This window comes from Theobroma cacao, chromosome 2 (assembly GCF_000208745.1).
Source record: "Theobroma cacao cultivar B97-61/B2 chromosome 2, Criollo_cocoa_genome_V2, whole genome shotgun sequence".
NCBI lineage: Eukaryota > Viridiplantae > Streptophyta > Magnoliopsida > Malvales > Malvaceae > Theobroma > Theobroma cacao.
This window is the reverse complement of record NC_030851.1, coordinates 10,711,506-10,735,677: the sequence shown is the minus strand read 5'-3', so window position 1 is coordinate 10,735,677 and position 24,172 is coordinate 10,711,506. Positions and strand designations below refer to the sequence as shown.

Here is a 24,172-nt window from a genome sequence, read left to right as displayed (position 1 = left end):
CCCCCCCCCCCCCGTATTATCTATTCCGTGATCGGGGGAATAAGTTTGAAATGTAATTTGACTAAAATACCCTTAATTGATTAAGAAAATCACCACTTTGTCCCATATAAAATGTAATTTTTTTCTCTCTCTTCCTCCTTCCCCCATCTTCCTCAGCAGTTTCAGTCGTTCTTCCCTTGAAAAGCCTATTCTCTCTCAACCGATCTTCGACCGTCTTCCTCTCTTCTATCAGTCGCCTTTCCCCCGTCTTCATCTCCTTTCTTAGTTGGTCTTCTTCCTCTCTCTCAGTTGGTCTTCCCCTCTCTCTTAGCCACTCTCACCCGTCTTCCCCTTTCTCTCAGCCGTCCATAGTCGAGGTAGTTGCTTCAAATCCTTCAGGCAACAAAATTTTAATTTAATTGTTGTGATTTTGTGATTACTTGTGATTATTGTTAGTAGATCTAATTTAAGGGTTTTTATTGTTAGTAGATTTGATTTACTTGTGATTTTTATGAATTTTAATTCTGAGTAGTTGGAATTTATGGGAAAAAATTGTTGTTTGAATTTTTTTTTTTGTTGATTAAAAACCAGTAATCAGGGCACCTACTCGAAAACCCGCTCTATATTCCCTCTAACTGCCCGCCAGGGCCCTTCATTCTACAGCTGTCTAGTTGGTTCTCTACTATACCCTAGAGGATACCATCTTTAGTCTCTCTACTTTCAATTAGTACACAATATGAAGAGAATAAACAAGCATGTCAAATGATTGAAACACTTGATTTCTGTTGGAGTCTGGAAGGTTTTTTTCTATAAGTTACAATGATGGCAGCACTAATGGTAGTACTAGGGTCTTTGTTTTGTATTAGAGCATATCATCATCCAATGTACTTGTTTCGTTTGTGAAAACATACCAGCAGTTTTTTTCATTGATTTTACCTTTGTAGTTTATTGTCTTTTTATCCTCTAGTTAAAATTTTTTTGAGTTTGCACATATTATGTTAATTGATGTAATATTCCTTTTGTAGACTAGCATCTACACCAGCATCATACAGTACACATACGAAAAAAGTGGCATCTTTTGATCCATTCTATGCGAACATTACAATAACAGGTTGTTTTTTTGGTAGCAGAGTATATAGAGATTACACATGCTCGAAAATAATCATTTCTGCTTGGAAGGATTTCCTTTTGTTTACAAATAAAATATTTTTCTAATATCTTTTTTAATTGGTAAACTTTTATCTTGTGAGCAGCTAGTCATCTTGGTAAGGCGGTGATGTTTGAGTTCTCCACTATTGCTAAAGGTCTTGGGGAAGCTGATGTGAATGGCATGATGAAACCTGTTCTAGATATGTTTCACAAATTATGGTTGAAGGCCACGAGGATGGAGTCAGAGGGGCGTGAAGAGTCCATGAGCCCTCCAAAGCCCTGAGAAATTCTTTCTTAACGCTGCTTATGTAGAGCCAATGGTAAGAACTTGACTGAAGCTTTATCTCGTATGTATTTGATAGTATTATAGTTTGTTCAAAGAATTAAAATGAAACAGTTTTATCATTTGATATATATAGATAAAATGAGTCTTTACTTTAATCTCTCTGCAGCCTAAAGTCTAATATATTAAAGTAATTATATGTGTTTTGTGATACTATATTAAAGTAAATTATAAATCCATTTCTTTCCTATTCAGGCTGAAGTGTTGTAAGTAAATACTGTTTTAAATGCCATTCTCAAAGCATCTTTGCAAAAGTTAAATAACTTATTGTTGAAACTGATTCAAAAAAATACTGCCACTGCCACTTCCTGGTGCTATACCCAAAAACTCACTTGTCTTTTTCTGCTTGCAGGAGATATATCATGAACCAAATGGAGTTTGCTACTTTTTACCAAAATAAACAATTTCACTACAACTTTGTTATACTAAATATATTTATAATTGATAAGACAGGGAACTGTGTACTTTGTGTGTGAACTATGTTTCTTTAGAGTTGTATACCCAGGTAAATTTATAGCATCTCCATGCTAATATACTTTAGTTATGCTTGTAAATTGTCATTTTCTTCCCAGATATGGAATGCTTATCTAAATTGAAAAACACGTTATTTCTCTTTTTGCCATTTATGTTTCCTCAGCATCAAATGCTGGGTTCAAAGAAATGATTTTCTTCTTTTTTTAAAAGGTAATATGAAGTTGTATTTAATCTATCAAAAGACATAATTTACATTTTTTTGGGAAAAAAAATTGAAGGTCATCATTTAATTTTAGCTAGATATGATTTTATATTTCATATATCAAAAGACATATCTTACTTTTTTTTTTAGAAAAAAATGGAAGACTATCTTTTTAATTTCAAAGATATGATTTTTTATTTAATATATCAAAAAACATGATTCTTTATTTCTACTAGTATTTTCATTTTTTTCTCAAATATTTCTTCTTTGATATTTTTTCTAAACAATATTTGGAAAATGATTCATAATATATGAAGAATTGGCTAAAAAAAAACATCTATACACATAATTTAATTGATTATGATGGATAAAATATAAATAATTAAATTATATTTTAATTTAATTTNTTGGAAAATGATTCATAATATATGAAGAATTGGCTAAAAAAAAACATCTATACACAAATTTAATTGATTATGATGGATAAAATATAATATAATTAAATTATATTTTAAATAATTATCCATTTATAAAAATATGTGACTAAATTATAATTATTTTTAGTAATTGGGAGAAAATATAATTATGATGGATAATTGTCTTTTGGGATAAATGTGTATTTAAATGATAATAAGGATAATTTTATTTTTTTATGAAAATAATTGTTAATATGGTCAAGGGTATTTTTGTATTTTTATCACCTATTCCTTTCTTATTCCAATCTTATTTCTACCAACCAAACACTACAATAAGTCATAATAGCAATTCCTGCTCTACTCCATTCACAATACCAAACAAAATAATAACTATTATATTCTATTTCTGCTTTATTCTATTTTCACAGAATAGCAATTCTATTCCATTCCTGCCTATTCCGCGAACCAAACGTGCAATAAGAATTGCTATCTTTTACCAACTTGCCAACCAAACAAGGGGAGCAAATAGTAGCTAGGAATAAAGAGGAACAAACGTGTTGTATATGTATGATAATCAATGTGGCAGTTAGTTAAGATGATGTGAATGTATTCTAATGCATAATTGATGAAAATTTCACGGTTCCTTTTGGATAGTCACATCTTTTCCCATTTCAATGAAGGTATATTATTTTTAGTGACATATAGCTAGTATTTCAGAGTTGATTTTGATAATAAATATCTTTCACTTTAAACTATTGAGTCTCAAGATTTTATCCTACAAAAAATATTTTACTAATTGAAAATAGTGTGAATATTTAAGATTCTTAATCTTATTTTAATACATAATCAAGGTGAGATTCACAATTCCCTCAACCCTCAACTACAGCCGGAAAGAAGTAAATATATTCAAGGTAAGCAACAATTCTCAAACTAGTGAGCACTATCCTTTCTAACATGGCCGGTTTCCCTTCCTTCACAATCAGTTAGGCTGTTCTTTAATGCAAAGGCCTTGGAGCTATGCATCTTATTGCTCACTTCAAGTTTGTAATATGTTCTACGTCTTGTGTGTGGAAGAGGGCTTGTAAGGCATTCTTTTTTTTTTTGGTGATTATAAAATAAACTAAAGAGGAAATTGTGAGAAAAGGACCTCGTGATAAGGTGATTTCAGAAATTACTACCCATATAAAGTTATCTGTTTCTACCCAAAAATAAATATGAGTAGACCAAAATGCCCTTAAAAACATCGTTTCAAATAAATGCTTAACTGTTTGAGGCATCTACCTCCCGTTAGAGAGAAAATGAAAAACATTAAAAATAAATGCGCGCAACTGTTTGGGCTCGGTCATCTTTCTCTGTCTCAACTCTGGCAAGTCTCTGATGAACACCATCGTTGTCAGCTCTCTCAGATCTTTGAACTGTATGAGCTCTATCAACTCTCTGTTGAGCACCATCGTCATCAGGCTGTGATCTATCTCTCAGCATCTGGCCGCATTATCGTAGATTAACACACCCTATAGCAGAGATGACATCAAGGTATATGTTATTGGGTTTATTTCTGCAACACACTTAAATTTTTGAAACATTTGATGTAAATGATTAGATGGATTAGAAACATTACCCAGAGTTGTTACACGCCACGCATCTATAACATGAGTTAGAGTTATTTTAGCGTGTCACGACTGTTCCTGGCATGTTGTGGGTTAACTAGTTATTTGGGTTGTTAGCGTGTCATGACTGTTCCTAAGGTGTGGTGGGTTAACTGAATTTATGGGTTTTTGGTGTGTCACGGCTGTTCCTGGCATGTCGTGGGTTAACTGGTTTTTTGGGTTTTTAGCGTGTCACGGATGTTGATGTAACCAGTCAGTAATTACAGTGATTGGCGTGTCACGACAGTGATGCATGGCGTGTAACGATGCTGATGCATGGCGTGTCACGACATTTGACTTGATATGCATGGCGTGTTACAACATTTTACGTTATATGCATGGCATGTAACAACACGACTGACAAATTTTTGATCATGGCATGTATTGTGTAAAATGATTGACAATATTTTTTTTTTCAAAATTTCAGTGGGGTTCCAATTATGCGACTTGTGATAAGACACGGTGGTTAGTGGGTAGATGGCATTTACAAGGGTGGTGAGTCACGAATGCAGGGGGTTAGGAATGATTTGTCGTTTGTGGGCTTGATGAAGCTGGTTGAAGATGTTATTGGGGTAAACTCAAAAATTGACGAGATTGAGTTACATGCATTGATCAGTACACCCGGAGAGCTATCACGACCAATTATCAAGGACGATGAGAATGTTGCATTAATTTTGCTAGAACAGAGGAATGTTTCGGCTATGTATGTCAACATTAAGGGATGCCAAACAAATGTTATGTCACATGGAGAAGTTGGACAACATGGTAATCAACTCAATCAAAATGAGATTTACAATGCTTCACATATACCACAGCATTTGGTCCGTAACCCACAACAATGGCAATTGAGGTATGCATAAGAGTTTGTGCAGCCCGGTAGACAGACGACATTCACAGAACAGTTGGCTGCACAATTCCGATCAGGATGTGCATAAAACCAATTTCTTGCTTCTCTTGAACATGTGCAACGATCTGGTGAAACTGTAGAGTGTGTAATGCCATTGTCAAATGAGAATACGATAGTTGAGGACAACAATGTGAGGTTAGAGGGTGACATTGCGACGCTGGAGTATAATACTACATTTGATAAGGGAAATGAGGATTTGTTCGTTGTAAGTGAAGATAGATTTGATCACACTTCAAATGATGGGCTTGAACAATCGCAAGGTGACAGTTCAGACGATGATTGCCTTTATGATAGTGACATTCCAATTTGCAATAATGTTAAAGGCGAAACGGAACCTGTTGGAGGTGTTGATGTAGGAGATGTTCAGTGTGATGACCCCATATACAATAACCCATCGCTGGTGAGAACGGGATTCGTTGCCTTGATACATTGCTCGATGACAGTGATAAGGAAAAGGGAAATGCAGGGATATCTCGTACGTGAGTAATTGCAGATGCAGAAAGGTTCTCTTTCCAAATAATTACCACTGAGGAGTCGACATGTGTCAAAGATCGTTTATACAAAGGAAGAATGTTTTCGTCGAAGGCCGAGTTGAAACGAGCTTTGAACATGTTGGTTATAAAATAGAAGTTTGCGATAAGAGTAAAAAGGTCATGTAAAGCTCGTTATGAGGTTGGTTGCAAGGACAAGGCATGCAAGTTCAATGTTCGTGCAACGAAATTACCTGATAGAGGAGAATATTGGAAAGTTCGGACATTCCACAAAGTACACACCTGTACCGTTGATGGTTTGTAAGGGCGGTTTCCAACTACGAGTGTGAAGATGATTGGTGAACTTATGTCACACAAGATTCGGGCTAATGGAGTAGCATTGAAACCTAAGGACATAATTTGTGAGATGAGGGTTCAGTGGGGATTGGAATGCTTATATGGTAAGGCTTGACAAGCGAAGGAATATGCAGAAAGGCTTGTTTTCGATCCATCGGAGGAGTCATTTCAACTACTACCATCGTATTTTTAAATGTTGGAACAAGAAAATCCTGGCACAGTGACTATAGTGGCTACTGATGAGGAAGAGAGATTCAAATATTGTTTCTAGTCATACGGGGCTTGTATTCGGGGGTTTAGGGATGTAATGCGTCCTACAGTTGTAATTGATGCGACACATCTGAAAGGCAAGTTCAAAGGTGTTCTGTTTGTCGTTGTATGCAAAGATGTGAACGAGTGCGTATATCCAGTTGCATTTGGCATCGGCCATGTTGAGGATGAAGACTCGTGGACGTGGTTTCTTAGCCAGTTGCGTGATGCGGTTGGTTGTCCTGAAAACACTATGTTCATTTCTGATCAACATCTCGGAATTAAGAAAGCAATCCAAAATGCATACCCAGAACCACACCATGGTTTATGCAGTTACCACTTGAAAAAAAACTTTAAAAACAAGTTCAAACGCGACGATGTTTGTATGTTTTTCACCCTTACTTGAGATTGCTATAAGGTGGCCGATTTCAACGGACATATGAACCAGATACAGCAGATTCACTTGGGTGCCCACGTGAACCTTATAAGAATAGGGTCTGAGAAATGGGCACTTGCATGTTCACCGGCAAGGTGATACCAAATGATGACATCCAACATTGCGAAATGTGTTAACTCATGCTTGAAGCATGCAAGACAAATGCCGATCACTGTTTTGATCGAGTTCATTAGAGACATGTTCTAGCGTTGGTTCCATGAACGGTACGAAGATATCGTCAAAGTGACCACGCCCCTCAGCCCTTGGGTTGCCAGGTAATTGAGTAAAAGGTTCAATGATGCGCATCGCTTTCTAGTTAAGCCTATCAATCGAGTGAAGTTCGAAGTTAAAGACGAAAAGATGGACGGACTTGTAAACCTGTCCAGGAAGACGTGTTCATGTTGTGAGTTCCAAACAGATTTACTGCCATGTAGCCATGCCATTGCAGCAATAAGGTTAGAATATCTTTATTTTTTATTTGAACCGTAATTAACATAGCATTTACATTGTGCTTGAAGATTGAGTTTTTAGTGTTTTTCAGTAAATGCAATCGTGAAGCCATTGAATTCTGCGCTGACTACTATAAGACAATCGTTTTCGTGGAGAGTTATTCAGGATCCATTAGGCCGGTAGGGCATCCTAGTGAGTGGGATATCCTCCCTCATGTGAAACAAATTGTCGTCTTGCCCCCACCTTGGCGAGGCCAAGCAAGAAGACTTAGGAGGAGAAGGATTCCATCAGCTAGTGAAGGCAGTCGAGCACGAAGATGTTCGCAATGCAATAGGTACGGGCATAACAGACAGAATTGCCCATCCCCATTTGCAATTCCATCCACAAATCTGGCACCATCTCCAAGTCAATCGACGACTCCATGACTGCGTCGACCCAAAGCATGTTCAAGTTGCAGACAAACCAGTCACACACGCAACAACTGTCCAATGCGAAGGACAATGTCTGAAAATGTAGAGTGTGTTGTGAATGAAGACAACTTGACCGCCTAACTAAATGTGTCTGAAAATTGTAGTTGAATTCGTTTTGCTTTATGGATTTGTCTGCTCGGTCATTCTATGAGGCACTTTTAGTTACGAACTTTGTTGCCAAACATTTCAGGCAGATAAGCTTGTCAAGGCCTCTGTCTGATCAAGATCGTGTTAAAGTACATTCTTACATTGTTTGTAAAAATGTTTCCGATTACAATCTCCATCAGACAGGAGCCATGTATTTGCTTATCTGCCTGAAATGTTTGGCAACAAAGTCCATAACTAAAAGTGCCTCATAGAATGACCAAGCAGACAAAATGTCAAGATCCTCATACTATATGCGTTGGATCTGCAAACCATTGCACAGATGCACCAGTGAGTTAAGCCATAATGTGCAACAAGGTATAGAAAAGAAATAAACAAGGAATAAATATGAGACACGCCATGCATAACAAGTAAACTGTTGTGACACGCCGTGCATATCAAATAAAATATTGTGACACGCCATGCATAACAAGAAAAATGAAATGACACGCCATACATAACAAGTAAAATGTTGTGACACGTCATGCATAACAAGAAAAATGAAATGACACACCATACATAACAAGTAAAATGTTGTGACACGCCATGCATAACAAGTAAATTGTGCTGACACGCCATGTATAACAAGTTAAACGTTGTGACACGCCATGCATAACAATTAAATTGTTCTGACCCGCCATGCATAACAAGTAAAATGTTGTGACACGTCATGCATAACAAGTAAATTGTGTTGACACGCCATGCATAACAATTAAATTGTTCTGACCTGTCATGCATAACAAGTTCTGGTGTGTAAATTTAGACGTACTATTTTATAATGGTAGGATAAAATTTTGGCCTGGAAACAACTGGAAAAATAAAGGAGGATGGATACAAAACAATTTTATGCTGGAAGCAATTAGATGGATGGAAAAATCTATATATTCAATGTTAATCAATGTAATGTTGGGCTGGTGCAGCCGGCGTGCCTGGAAGAGAAAGACGACGAACTTGGAAATTAATTAATGCCAACCTGGGTTGAGTGCAGAGACCATCGGAGTGACCGGGGGATAATTACAAGTTGCTAATTCTGATCAATGGGAATTATATATGTCGTCGTCAGAATCGGATTCGCCTAAAGTGATCCTGGCACCTCTGTTTATGATTTCTACAATATATAATAAGTGTTTAAAATGAAAATTGGCCTTAGCATATTCTCATTTAGTCATTTAGGGTTTAGGAATTAATTCAGTTAAAGTCGAAACGGTTTTTTTTTTAAACTTCAGGGGAATTCGAAACGATTACCATGGTGTATCAGCTGTTGAAGCAATAACGTGTCACAGTCTTCTCACATATTCTAACCGTGGCATGTCATAAATTCTTAACCCTGCTGTTTCACAATTGTGACCTGATGAGTGTAAGCAGATTTATGGCGTTACACGGCAAACTTGATGCAGTATCGTGGGGTCACACGCGACGGCCCAATTCTTATGACTCACCGACTGGAAGCAGATTAATGGCGTCACACGCTGAGTATCTGGAAATTTATGGCCTGACACGGCATGGCCCAATTGTTCTAACACGTTGAGTGGAAGTAGATTTATCGGCTGACACACCGAGTGTTAGTGGATTTACGACGTCACACGCTGACTTATTGCAGATTTTTAGGGTGACACGCTGAGTGCAAGCAGATGTATGTGGGGACACGCTGAGTGGTATCATGTTTATGGCGTCAAACACTGACTTCTTGTGACTGTGTATCAAATTAAATATATTGTATATAGAAAAGGAAAAAAATTCTTGGTATCAAAATAATTGTGTATAGGCCAAAAAATTAATTGTGTATAAAATAATTGTACAAAGTATATTGTGTATACAGAAAGAATTATTTATGTTTATAATGAATTGTATACAATAAATTGTGTATACAAAAAATGTGTATAAAATGAATTGTATACAAAAATTTTTGTATACCAAAAAAATTATACAAACAAGGGCCTATGTGTTCAGGGTTTGCTCTCACAACTGTTGGAAAAAATTTTCAGAGCATATTGCCGATGCATTTTTGCAATCATATTCTGCTTAATTTCTATCTTTTCTGATTGCAAAATATGCTCAATGTACCCTATCATGAACATACCGCAACTGACACTATCATTCTGCCGATGCACTTTAGCTTTTGGTAAATGAATATCCAATGGCATCGGCATCAAATCTCGTCTTTTTTGACGTATGTTGTTGAAATAACCGACTTGGTGGCAGATGAATGGCATTGTTGTCAAGGGTGTCATCTGACTCGCACGAACTCCGTTATCCTTAGCATCCGAAGTTCTTGCTGAGTCCACCACCTTGATCGTCCACCTAACCAAGTCGATCTATGCAACCACCCAATGCCCACCAACGTTGCAAGGCGCGAGGATGAAATCCACATCTTCCCATTTTTTGGTGTACGTTGGCCTTTCACCCTCCACATAGCCCGACAACTCATCTGAAATTTGCATTATGGCTCGGGCATCTTCTGTTCAAAATTTGGTGTGTAGCATACGGATGGTGTCCTATGAAACATGTAAACATTACCTTACACTTCATGCAATAAAAAACTTAGTATTTATAGAATTGAACAATTTTCAAATAAACTTACGAAGAATATCGTGTCAACCACGCATGCACAGGTAGTGTACAGCTTCCACTTCGGCCCTGTCATTCACTTGTAGAGTAGGCCGAGGCATGTGTCGATATGTTCACTTGTCATTTCCTCATTGGGATCCTCTAAGGTTATGAAAAAGTCAGCCCCTTGATCCTCTAAGATGCCGACGTTACGCCTACATATGTAACATAATGAATTTCATAAGTCTTGGTGGATAACTATTTCATTAAAAAACAATATTTGCAATTTTATTTACGAGCTTACCTCGCGGACTCCTCTTTCTTGAAAGCTTCGTAGTCTTCTACAATTTTATCCCTCACATCTCGACGGGTCACTAAGGGGTCGACGAATGGGCTTGCCATGTATTTGCTCGCCATTTTCAACCGTGCCCTCTCAATTGGGTCTAAAATTTCTACTGCACCATGATGGACAATAGATGACTCTGGTGACGATGACCGTATCTCAACTGTATCAAGAGTGCTCCCACGATAAAAAAAAAATAGCTCATGCTGCTGCGTCGACGAATGCATCGGTCGGAGGAAGATGTCTCCTTCAGCATCAGCTGACTGAAGGGTGACATCCACTGCCATAACTTCTTCGATGATGTTATCGACATGAATTACGTGCTCTCCGTCAGCACCAAGAATGTCATCGTCAATGTCAACACCAGGTTCATGATGTTGTCCATCATCAGCATCATCGTGCTCCAGACCAGCACCGTGAGATGGACCGCCCTACAAAATTGAAAAAACCATTAGTTACCTCATAAAATACCACAAACCATAAACAGTAAAATGTTGTCACACGCCATACAAAACAATTAAAATGTTGTGACACGCCATGCATAACAAGATAAACTTAGTGACACGTCAAGGATAATGAGGATAATGTTGTGACACACCATGCAAAACAATTAAAATGTTGTGACACGCTATGCATAACAAGATAAACTTGGTGACACGCCAAGGATAACGAGGAAAATGTTGTGACACGCCATGCAAAACAATTAAAATGTTGTGACACACCATGCATAACAAGATAAACTTGGTGACACGCCAAGGATAACAAGCAAAATGTTCTGACACGCCATGCATATCAAATCAAACGTTGTGACACGCTAAAACTGACATGGCAATAACTAACTATAATACAAATGCCTAACCTGCTAATGACAAAAAACCAGTTAAACCACTACCACTTAACCCCAAAAACCATCAAACCATCAAGAAAACACAGTCTAAACAGTTGCTAAACGTAAACCATCAAAATACAAGCAAAGATAGAATAACGTACTTGTGATTTAAGGTCGTCAAGAATCCAACCAACGATATGATCCTCAAGCATCTGCATTGCTACACTCAATAATTGAATTGAAGCCTTTAGCTCCAACATCTCTTTTTCATGCTTGTGCATGATCCGTTGGAGCTGGCGGGTTGTGACTGCTCCTTCATTGACTGTTCTTGACTGGGTCAACTATAATAACATATATAACTGTGTTATTCAATAATCATATGGAATTGTTGAACATTAACCGTTACAACTTTAATATCCTAACCAGTGGCTTGTTAGCAGTCTGCAGAGGAGCCAGACCGATCGTTGCTTCAGGACTTGTCGTCGCTTCCGCATACTGCAATTACATATATAACTATGTTATTCAATAATCATGTATGGAATTGTTGAACATTAACCGTTACAACTTTAATATCCTTACCGTCAGCTCGTTAGCTATCTGCGGTGGAGCCGGACCGATCGGTGCTTCAAGACCTGTCGTCACTTTCGTAAATTGCAATTACATATATAATTGTGTTATTCAATAATCATGTATGAAATTGTTGAACATTAACCGTTACAATTTTAATATCCTTATTGTTGGCTCGTTAGCTGTTTACGGTTGAGCTGGACCGATCGGTGCTTGAGGACCTGTCGTGTCTTTCGTAAACTGCAATTACAGAAATTACTGTGTTACTCGATAAACATATGTGAGAATGTAGAACACAAACTGTTAGAACCGATCTTACCGACTGTCGTTTCCACTCTGCATTTGAGGAGGACAAGTGGGTGGTTCTAGAGCTGCCGGCTCATGGTCCAACTGCAAACACAGAAATGTTATTCAATAATCACAAATGGAATTGGAGAACACAAAACCATTATAATTGTCCTTACCGGATGTTCACTACCTTGACCATGGTCGTCCCCTTCATCCATCAACTCATCAACTAAAGCAGCGGTGGTACGCATCTGTTTCGTGCCACCAAGGCTATTTTCTCATTCAAGCTTCTCTTTTTTTGCCTCGCACCTAAGCCCCAATCCGACCGATCCTCCATGTGCCCTATTGGCACGTACTCGTGGCCCTCAGATAATGGGACATCAAGGTCCACAAAATACTCCCGAAGGGCCTCATTCGCGGTGGGTTCCAACGTCTCCAGTGCCCACAACTGCAAATAAACAAATAAAATGTTGTCATTATCGAATAGGGAAAATTATTTTACAAATATAACGTAAAAATTAGTAGCTATTCACTTACTTGGTCAGATGACTCTAACTTTTGAATTGCCTTGTAGAAGTCTTTTGGCTTCTGATTGCAATCCCATTTGCACATTCGTGGGTGAACGTTGTCCTTTGGACCAAAGGGGGCAACTATTTTTTCGAGCGTCGAAATTGCCTCCATTACCCAAAACTGCATGTCAAATGTAACCATTATCAGACCGTCAATCATAAACGACTGCACCCATAAATTTTTTGTTCGAAAGGAAACTGAAAAACGTTACGTTATAGTACCTGTATCACCCATGCGAATCTGTAAATGTTGTAGAGTAACCGAGTTTCCTTTGTCACGCTAAAGTCAGGAACTTCGAACCCCTTCAAAAGGTAATCCAAGGTCAACTTCCAAACATAGTGTCCCCGTGGGAAGACATTCCAAGCGTCAATGTCCTCCACCAATGACAGCAACCAAGGCGTCACTCGTCTATGGTAGTCTTGACCAAATAAAATGTTATTCGCGATCAAGACGAATGCCATCTTGGTCGCGTCTCCTGGTCGCTGAAAGTTACCCCCGATGAAGGTATCAAACAAAGCTTACAGCTTAACGTTGTTCTGCCCGTTCTAGTATCTTGCATGAATTCCCTCCGCAGCAACCTCGTACGATCGTCTAAACACATCGGGCATTAGACCAAACTTCAGCTCGATGATGAGGCAGAACTCCTGCTTTGATAGCCGCGCCTTGCTCTTGCCAATGGCAAACCATAGCTCGTGGTCCATTGACTGGCTCTCAGTGATCTGACAAATCATGATGCTGTGCAAGAGACCGGCACAAAAGTACCCTTGTGGATAAACGTTCAGGAGCATTCCGAAGCAGGTACCCTTAACTAGATCGTACTCCCCTTTCTATTAGAGAGTCTTTGTGATGTAATGCAGCTGCGACCACTTACAGTGGGTGTTAATTGCAACGTTGAACGCCCACTTCTCTCTCGGCACGATCAGCAAACTGTCAAGATCCTCATACTGTCTGCGCTGGATCTGCAAAACATAGCACACATGCACCAGTGAGTTAAGCAGTCATGTGCAACAAGGTACACTGAAGACATAAATAAGGAATAAATGTTGTGACGCGCCATGCATTGCAATCAAAATGTTATGACACGCCATGCATAACAAGTAAAATGTTGTGACACACCATGCATAGCAAGTTAAACGTTATGACACGCCATGCATATCAAGTAAAATGCTATCACATGCCATGCATAACAAGTAAAATTCTGTGACACGACATGCATATCAAGTAAAATGTTGTCACACACCATGCATATCAAGTAAAATGCTGTCACACGCTATGCGTATCAAGTAAAATGCTGTCACACATCAATAACTAACTATAATAATAATGACGTCACACGGTAAACACCCAAAACCCCTAAAACCATTACGACTTAACCACAACAACCATCAAACCAGCAAGAAAACACAATATAAACATTTGTAAAACAAAACAAAAAACCTGAACATATCAAACAAACCCAAGAAAAAACTAAAAAATTAACAAACACAAGAATGTTGCGAATTTGAGACTCACTGACCTCTTCATTCATGGCCGACATTTTTTTGCTAGTGTTGTGGTTTTGTTCCGCTTACAAAGAGCCTTCTCGAACACTCCGGTACCGGCGAGAATGAGAAATGAATCATACAAACGTTACGAATTCTGAATAGTAACTGTTTAAAATGAAAAATGGCCTTCTAATATTCTTATTTATTCTGAAAAAGAGAATTAATTCAGTGGAAGTCCAAACGATTACCACGTTAACTGCCCACTTTTTTTTCCTTTCTCTATTTCAAACCATGACGTGTCAACTGCTCAAGCACTGCCATGTCACACACTCTAAACCATGACCATGGCGTGTCAGCTTTTCAAGCAATGTCGTGTCAGCTTTTCAAGCAATGCCGTGTCACACACTCTAAACATGACCATGGCATGTCACCAACTCTAAACTCTAGCGTGTCACAGATTCCCTTCATGGCGACTCACCAACTCTGAACGCTGACGTGTCACAGATTCCCTCCATGGCGTGTCACCAACTCTTAACTTTGGCGTCTCACAGATTCAATCCATGGCGTCTCACCAACTCTGATGGTTGGCGTGTCACAGATTCCCTCCATGCCGTGTCACAGATTCCCTCCATGGCCTTTCACCAACTCTGAACGCTGCCGTATCACAAATTCTCACCATGGCCTGTCATCAACTCTTAACTCTAGCGTCTCACAGATTTCCTCCATGGAGTCTCACCAACTCTGAGCGGTGTCGTGTCACACATTCCCAACATGACGTTTCACAAACTCTAAACCCTGCCCTGCGACAGCCATCTAACATATGTCCTGCTATAGCACGACCATTTCCTGCTTTGGATTCACATCTTTCTCCTTTCAATTCACCATCGTATCAAGGATTTCTGGTTTCACATCATTAGCCAAACTTTCCATTCATGACGACCGGTTCCTCGTTCAATTTAATATATTTCTTCTCTTATTATCTGAATGTCATGTCCCAAATCTCTGAAAACCCATCTCATGCAACATTATTTTGTTTTGCACAACCTTCAGAAAAAAAATTTAGGTATTTTGCACAACCAATCTTTGCATATTTATTTTTTTTCTCCCATTTTTTACCTGTTTGATAATGCATGCTAACGAAGACGGCTCATTAAGGGCATTTTTATCCCAAAATCTTTTCTGGTGGCTAAAAACAGTTAAAAGTATCCCAACAGTTATTTACAAAAACACGTTATTTTTAAAGGCTAAAAAAAAAATATCCCCTAAACTCGAGTAAAAGACAGGGTAAAAAATGTGAAAATGAACTCTTGTCGAAATGAAATGCAGCTTACCTTAGGGGAGAGGAAATTACTTTAGAATGGGTGAGATGTGGCTCCAATTTTGGATTCTGATAAATCGAGTTCGGTTAGAAAAGCACAGGCAACTGATTCATTTAAAAAAAGCTTAGAGAATACATTGATCTAATCAAGTCTGTTAACTAGGTGAAGAGTGAATCAGAAATCATGTCAGTTAATCTGTTGCTTTCAGGATTGGAGAATCACAACTTCTTTGACAGGAATCCCTTTATAAATCATCAAAAATGGCATGTGCTAAACAACTCAATGCAAAATCAAACATAACCAAAGCACCCTAGCATGGATTTATAAATTTTTCATACAGCTCGTGAAGAGACTTTACAACTACCAGATACTCTACTTTACTAGAGAAGCTACAGAAAACATGACAACAAAGGTAAGATCTTATAAAGTAATTTGAAGTATAGCTTTACTCGAGCTTTTCCCTTCTCTCCCCTCCATGGATGTTTGCCTTTCTTAAAGCTTGATTCAGGCACTCATTCATGCTTTATTCTGGAATATTTATGTGTGTATAATAGTAGTTAATTGAGGAGCAATAGCGCTTAAATGTATGCGCATTAAAATAATGAAGGCCAGTTTGTGCTGTAAGCTGAATGGATTCACATGGTATCTTCTTCAACGGTAGCTGCTTTAACTACCAAATAATCATTCTTTATTAAAGCATAATTAAAATTTATTTTGTCCTTAACTTTTTTTAAGCCATCGTGTGTGTTTATGTTGTAAAATATTTGTTAATTAACAGGTTTGCTGCACTTTTTGCTACATGCCCTCATTACAAAGTACGAAAATTTGGGTTTAAACCTTTAAACCCAACATGGACAAGTGAAGCTAGCTAGCTGATGATGGAGCGTTAACAACGCCATATTTTCTGACCACGGTTTTCTCTCATCTGCTCTTTTTGTGTACAGCATTCGATAAGAACTTTCTTCTCAGACGGTCAAAGACTGCTTTTCATTACTTTTCTTCTTCTTTTTTTTTTTTTAATTTCTCTTTCATAAAGATTTATTCAGATCTTCTTTTGAGAGCACTTGCTCTTTATTTAATTATTTGGGTGCAAATTGCTTTTAAGTCTTCACATTGCAGCGTTAATTCTAAAGCACCACCAGTCAAACAACGATTATCAATGACTTTTAGAATATCTTATCATTGGAATTTATGCACCATCACAGGCAGCATTATGCATCAATTAAAAAAATAAAATATATACTCTGATTGCTTGATTGAGTTTGAAAATGAGCATGACATTCGAGAACTCCAGGTGGAGTCAATCAGTGTTTATTAATTCGTGTTTCGCGTGAGCTTAGGGAAATTACGATTGTAGCTGCAATTCAATCATTCAAAGAAATTTATATTTGTAAAAAAAAGAGAGAATATTGATGTTCATCTAATTCTGTGGAGAAGAAAAAAACAAGCATTCAGAAGTTTTGTTTTCTTTGTCCATCTCTGTTTTCTTTGCCAGGTTCACATTAATCTTCAATTAGAAGGGTTTTTTTTTTCTTTGAATATAGCATATACCCATATGGAAATACTTTGCAAATTTGTCAGGGCAATCACAAAAACTAGTATGCTAATGTTGAAATCAAGTATATCAGAAGTAATATATATATATATTCTGCCAAAATAGAATAGTAGAACTAGAGTTGAAAATGTGCGAACAGAGCAGAGTCTGCAGACGATCCTTGTGAATAAGACGTACGCGGGCAAGTGGTCACAACTCACATGCAATGTCTGTGCTTGCAGACAAAGAAGAATTTTTATGCAAACCCTCTTTTGAAATTTGATGACATTTTCTTTTGTACGTATTTATGTTTGAGAAATGCGTGGAGTAATTCCTCCCCCTTGAAATTTGTGGAGATTTTTCTCTTCCTGAATTGTTAGGTCTTGGATCAGCCCCCACAAAGAAACCCATCATTTTCAACATAAAAATAAAAAAGAAGCTAACAAACAAAAGAGCAAAACTTTTTAAACTCATCAGTGACAGGAAGCTGCTTTTTCCAACAAATGAAGTTTGCTTGATCCACTAAATTACATGTAACTTCGGTGGAGGGAGCAATATCATTAGTGGCAATAATATCGCCAAACCCTTGACAACTTAAAAAAAATGGAGAAGCAATAGCATAATAAGGATTTTGGAATCAGAATTGATCTGATTTCAAATCTTTGATTCATCCACAATTTTAATTAGAATTCAGTTTGAAAAAGAATCCACAGCATTGGCATTTGCAGGTTTGTCTCTTCGTACATGGACTGGAGAGGCACTGTGTGGTTAAGATATGAGTCAGAGTCATGTTACAGTGAGTAACAGATGGCGGGCTCACATCGTTAGTTTTGTTTACAAACAAATTAAATACGAATCATTTGTTTGGTGTATCCCCCCATGATGAGTTGAGTGGTCCACTTGTGGAACAGAAAAGGGTATTATTAAGCAAAGGCTAGACAATGTTTTTGCCTGATACATAGGGCCACCAATAATTCAACACTTGGGCTTGCCCTCTCAACTCACCAAGGACATCTGTGCTTGGATATACAAATTTATTTCTTCTCTTAGATAAAAGGAGAATATATATATTTCTTTTTTGTTTGTGAAAGGTCTCTTTTAAAAAAGATATATAGTCACGTGGGTTTGGCCTCCCTAGCTCGCTAGTGTGTGTGTAGAATCAGAATCTCTATGGATTCTTTGCTTGAGGGCATGTTTGGAGAATAAACAGTTGCTGCACAATTATGGATTGAAATAACAGAAAATGGATCTCATCCACTACTCACCAATTTGCCCCAAGATAATTATGTTGTCCTTGTAAGCAAAAATTCATTTCATTTCATCTTTGATGAGAGGACAATGATAGATATCTTTTTCTTCTTTCCTTTTGTTCTGTCTTGTAATTACACTACATTCTGAGTCACATCCTTCTTTTTCTTTAATCCCTTTATTACATAGCGCAAACAGAATTCAAATTTGTTTTATAATCATTAAAACTTTTTATTTATCCAAAGGAGCAAGAAAACTGAAAATCTTCTACATATGACTAAGAAACCATAAATCGTTCTGAGGAAAACAATCGGCAAGATGCAAAAAGACAACACAGTCAAATTAAAACGATCCTTCCCAACCCAAGTAATAGACTTCAATTTTAAGTCAGTAATATATGACTCTATTATTAACTAAATGATTGGGGATATGTTCCAGGTTAGAATTTAAGGTTCAATTTCAGAATCTTCAATTCAAATTCTATGATGGTTATAATGAGATTATTTTATATTGTATAGTATAATAATACTATATGTACAAAAGAATTTTAAATTATTAGTACATCAAAATTGACACAAATTAATTTTTATATAAGTCACGTTAATTAGTTGCATGTGAAATTCATAAACCACGTAATTTAAAGAATATGAGTAAAAAAAAAAACACAAATTTCCATTTGCTACGGTACGATGTGATTATGATCAAGTGCCATTTAAACCCCTAAATCCTTAAGCCAAAAAGCTTAGTTGAATCCAAGACATAAATTCATTAATTCTCAAAGACAAATAGGTCAATAAAATCAGGCTAAACATTTTTCACATTCCAGGACACAACGCGAAAAAGAAAACATGTTCCGAGGCAAAACATTGTAGCTTATGGTACAAAGGCAAAGCGATCCATTTTTGGCATGTTGAAATGCCTACACGACATCGTTTTTCCTGCACCAATAAGACCCGAACGGCTAACCATCACATGGCCCTATTAAAAAAAAAAAAAACAACAATATTAACGGTCGAATACCCAAATGACCAAAACACCCATCAGGCTCCTTTCCAGGTACGGTCACGCGGAATTAACGCCTTAACCGTCGGTGGGCCCCCCTCAACCCTAATGGCACGTAAGTAAATAAAGCCAAAACTAGTGGATCCCATAGTCATACAAAAAATAAATTAAAAGTAAAAAAAAAAGCACACATAACTTTTCCTCGGCATCTATATATGTATGGAAGTCTGAACACTGTCTTCAGTCTATGATGCTCGATGCAACTAAAAACTGTCGGCAGAACAAGCTAGCTCTATTGCCTGCATTTTTCTAGCTAGTTTTTCTTTTATTTTTGCGTTTCATCTTAATTTTGCAAAATTCAAGGCTGAAACAAGTGGTGGCGCCGCCAGTTGACACAATGCAGCGCCGCCGTGGATTCATTGGGGTTGTTGCATTATGTTGCCTAGTGTTGTTGGAGTGTTTGATGGTGTCTGGTAAGGTTCCAGCTCCGGGAAAAGTTTCTGACCTACATTGGCATCCTGCCACCGCCACTTGGTACGGCAGTCCTGACGGAGATGGTAGCGACGGTAACTGCCCACCACTGGCTTCCATTCCCGTAATGTCACATGTTTTTAGATCTGCAACAGGGTTTTCTTGCATGTTATATTAGCTGCTTTACAGTTTTTCTCGAGTGGACTAGTAGAGTTCCGAGTCGACTCAAGCTAATTAATCCGCTTTAAATGTTAAATTTCATGCTCAATTTTGTCTTAATTTTACTTTTCTAAGGTGAATTATCGAGTCAAAGTATCTCGCTTCGATTTTTCGGCCTAGTAATTGAAGTGTCAGGATATTTATGTACAGAATGTCGAGTGAAGTAAGGATTCTTGTGATTTTGTGCAGGAGGGGCATGTGGGTACGGTTCGTTAGTTGACGTGAAGCCACTTAGGGCCAGGGTGGGAGCGGTGAGCCCAGTGCTGTTCAAGAGCGGGGAAGGGTGTGGGGCATGCTACAAAGTTAGGTGCCTAGACAAGAGCATATGCTCAAGGAGGGCCGTGACCATCATTGTAACCGACGAGTGCCCCGGAGGGTACTGCGCCAATGGCCGCACCCACTTCGACCTGAGTGGTGCAGCCTTTGGCCGCATGGCTATAAACGGTGAGAGTGCACAGCTCAGGAACCGAGGCGAACTCCCAGTCGTTTATAGAAGGTATGCGGTCTGCCTTGCTCTGTACCATGTTCTTATTCCTTGGTTCCTTCGACGGTCTTTCTTTTTTATTGTCACTTCTATTTTGTCACTTTTCCTGTCTTTCTTTCTTGGTTTTATTTTGGGTTTAATTCCGTTATTGCTTTTACTACTAAGGAGTCTAGTAACTTTTTTGTAACCCTAATTACTACCTGGCAGCATGGCTAAAGGTTTTTTATTTTCTTAATTTTGATGAAAATTGCCAGAAGCTCATAGCCCCGTAACTTTAGCGTCGTATCATATTTGTGGGAAAGAGTTTGTTTCTTTGTGAGGGAATTAAAAGAAAAAGAAAAAAAAAACCTAAGATCCGGATAAATTATTACGGCTGTCTCGATTTCACACGTAAATGGGTATTGACCGTACTTTTGACCTTTTACCACTAAAAATTCAAGAACAGAAGCCAAGCCCTGTTTGGGCTTCTGAAGCAAAGAATTCAAGGCCCAACGGTAAATTTGTTATAATTTGCCTCAATCTTTTTACCACTTTTGTCTCCAACAGCATTGCTTTCTTATATTAAATATTGTGATTTAAATTGTAGGACCCCGTGTAAATATCCTGGGAAGAACATTGCCTTCCATGTTAATGAAGGTTCAACTGATTATTGGCTATCTCTTCTGGTGGAATTTGAGGATGGAGATGGAGATGTTGGGTCAATGCATATAAGAGAAGTAAGTGCTATTTTCTTCTCTACAATTTTAACTGTTCATTTGGTTAGAAAAGTTTTACGAAGAAAGTTATTTTGGTTTCAATGCATAAATTCTTCGTGACTTCCATGGCCCAATAAAGGCAAAAGCAGAAAGCAAAAAGCCCCTCTTTAGGCTCCACGAAATTCAGATATGACTAACTTTAGGAAAATTCTTAGTGCTACATCAATAAAGTGCAAAAGATACAATGCCTTTGCCTGCATCTTCAAAAGCCAGGCACTTTCACATTTACAATGAAAAAAGCTGCGTAAACTTGTTCAAAAAATTAGTATCAAGGTAGTGTCCATACCTCAAAAAAAGGTAATGGCGGGATGTTTTAAAATCATTAATTATTATTAACCTTTTTTTAAAAGATAGGCAGTTCCTAATATCATGGATTTGTCTGCTTAATCAGATGTCATTAACCCAACATATGGACATCTTATTAGAAAACATTGCCCTTTGCTTTGTCTACACAAACAATTAGGCTATTTTAATCAGTAGTAGTAATATTGTTGTGCTTATGGTTTGCCTAATGGCTCCAATGTGCAAAGTGCTGAAAAGCACTTTTTCTACTGTTACTTTTCCTTCCATGGACTACTTAAAACATATTCTTGAATCTTGACTCAAATGCATGTGATATAGGGGCCAGGCCACGCTCAAAAATGTCCCATCCTTATAGTATGTTCAAAATTATTATTATTGTTATTTTTGTCATTTCTTTTCTTTTTCCTCCAAACCCATGAGGCAAAAGAATATCGTTTGGAAATTGTGACATTAGCATGTAAGTTGCTTTCCATTCGCACTATCTGATTAGGGTATCCACAACCTATGGACAATAACCATGTCTCAGCCACTTTTTGTTCTTAGCTTTTAACCCATTTTTTCCCAAGTTTGAAGGTGAAAAAACACTTGCAAAAGTTCAAAGACTCGAAGTCAACAAAACTAGATTGAGAGATAAACTGGGTTACGTTCATATGCTAAATTGCAAAGACTAATGTATTTTTTGACATATGGATGCTGGCAGGCAAATTCTAATGAGTGGTTAGAGATGAATCATCTATGGGGAGCAAATTGGTGCATAATTAGGGGACCCTTGAAAGGACCATTCTCGGTGAAACTAACAACACTAGCAACAGGAAGAGCGCTCTCTGCAAGGGATGTCATTCCAAGAAATTGGTCGCCAAAAGCAACTTACACCTCTCGCCTTAACTTCTTCTAACTGTGGAAAGTAACACCAATTGGGTCATTGCACCCTAGTCCCCATGACACAAAAAGTATTCGTTGTCCCCCTCCTTTTTTTTTAAAAGAAAAGGTAATCGTTGGACAGCATAGTAGCATCCAAGGGGTCTTTCTATTTCTATTTTCCCTTTTTTTTTTGGTTCAATAGTTTTCTCTACTTTTGTAGTGTGCAAGTGGTTGTAGATGTAGCCCTCTCCAAAGGAGAGAGTGCGTTTAGTATCGTTACTGCCATTCCTGTTTGAATGTAAGCTTGCGGCCCAATGGATTTTAATGAAATTTGGAGCATTGAATGTAATAGTACTAGTATTTATTGTGTGTCAATTTGTGCACGAACTTATCTTGCCTCTCCCAGGATCTTTATTCAAAATCTTACATACTTCAATCCGATTGAAGTTCAAATTTTTGTGGCTAAGAATATAAGATGGTGAGCACGTTATTTTAATCAGCAAGATTATGAAAATAAGAAATGAGATTCGGTAATAATTGTTAATAATTATTATTAATAAAATAATTACAAGATAACTGAATCTTGTGAGAATTTTTAACATAAAAAAACAAAAAAAAAAATATTCGGTAACAAACTAAATTTTTGACATGAGAATATCTCAAAGAAATCTTAGAATATCTGTATGCATAATATTCATAATAATTGTCAACTTAATTATTACAATATTTTTGAAACAGAGTATCATAATAAAGTTATCTATTTTGTACATATTCTTATCTGAAACACCATCTTGGCATTGTTAAAGCCAGATCTAACTTTCACAAAAAATGACCACCAATCAACTTCACAGTCACTATACCACCAGAAATCTTGGTATTCGCTAATTACATTGTTTTGAGTTGTGATGAATCCAGGTTACCTTTGGAGTACCGCACCGCACCGCACCCTGTCTCTTTTTAATCCGTCCATCAGACGTCGCATGGGTCCTCACTCTTCATGCGCCCATGTGCTTGCTATGTGTCGACGTCATCCGCCATGCCATCCTGCCTAGTCCGCAAGAGTACTTGTGCGTTGGTTCACACTATGTAGTCACATGCAAAGTGTTCCAATGTCGTAGCTCTAGCCGTAGCAAAGCAGCTACTGAGTGCTGACAAGAGGTATGCGACCACCACACACGTGGAGCATATCCCGTTTGAATCCTCATAGAAAGACCCTTGTAATTGAAAACACAAAAGAAGAAAAATAAAAAGGGCATCTTGTTTCCCCTCGAAGCCTAATGTCTTTATTGTCACGTGGGAGGCCACATGTTTGATGTGGATAGAATTAATAGTAGATCATAACAACGACATCTCCTTTGCAAATTCTAAAATATATATATATATACATATATAAGAATGTTTTCCCTTGTAATGTTGATGGGAAATTCTAATCCGCTCTTTTAAACTGGTGTTGTGATCAATCTAACATATTGCCAACAAAAATTAGAGATATTGAATGCTAGTGGCAGTTTAAGTTTGATAAAATAGGAGGTAGACTATATGGAAACTAAAGCAATGGCCAACTATACTCACGATCTAATCTTTCAATTTTTGTTTTGTTACATTTTACTCTTTTTTTACTTTTATTTTGATCGTTATATTGCATCGTTAATCTTG

The 24,172-nt window shown here is 37.6% G+C and overlaps 1 protein-coding gene and 1 long non-coding RNA gene across 3 annotated transcripts; both read left to right on the top strand.

Moving 5' to 3' along the window:
• LOC18586400 lies at window positions 339–1,325 on the top strand. 2 transcript variants are annotated; one of them, XR_001926420.1, is made up of 3 exons: window positions 339–356; window positions 1,005–1,090; window positions 1,233–1,325. It is a non-coding gene; the product is annotated as an uncharacterized LOC18586400 (long non-coding RNA). The 2 variants fall into 2 exon arrangements; XR_001926419.1 differs by lacking the exon at window positions 339–356 and having other exon boundaries at window positions 885–1,090.
• On the top strand, window positions 19,648–22,891 carry LOC18608689 (expansin-B3). Its single transcript, XM_007043501.2, has 4 exons — window positions 19,648–19,989; window positions 20,303–20,609; window positions 21,184–21,313; window positions 22,356–22,891. Exons 1-4 carry the CDS (start codon window positions 19,821–19,823, stop codon window positions 22,548–22,550), a joined length of 801 nt encoding a protein of 266 aa, XP_007043563.1. The 5' UTR covers window positions 19,648–19,820; the 3' UTR covers window positions 22,551–22,891.

Excerpts from the sequence above, each read along its gene's own strand:
- LOC18608689 (XM_007043501.2), top strand. The coding sequence starts at position 19,821 with ATGCAGCGCCGCCGTGGATTCATTGGGGTTGTTGCATTATGTTGCCTA. Across the intron at positions 19,990-20,302 it reads TGACGGAGATGGTAGCGACG|GAGGGGCATGTGGGTACGGT; the intron begins GTAACTGCCCAC and ends GATTTTGTGCAG. Across the intron at positions 21,314-22,355 it reads GGTCAATGCATATAAGAGAA|GCAAATTCTAATGAGTGGTT; the intron begins GTAAGTGCTATT and ends GGATGCTGGCAG.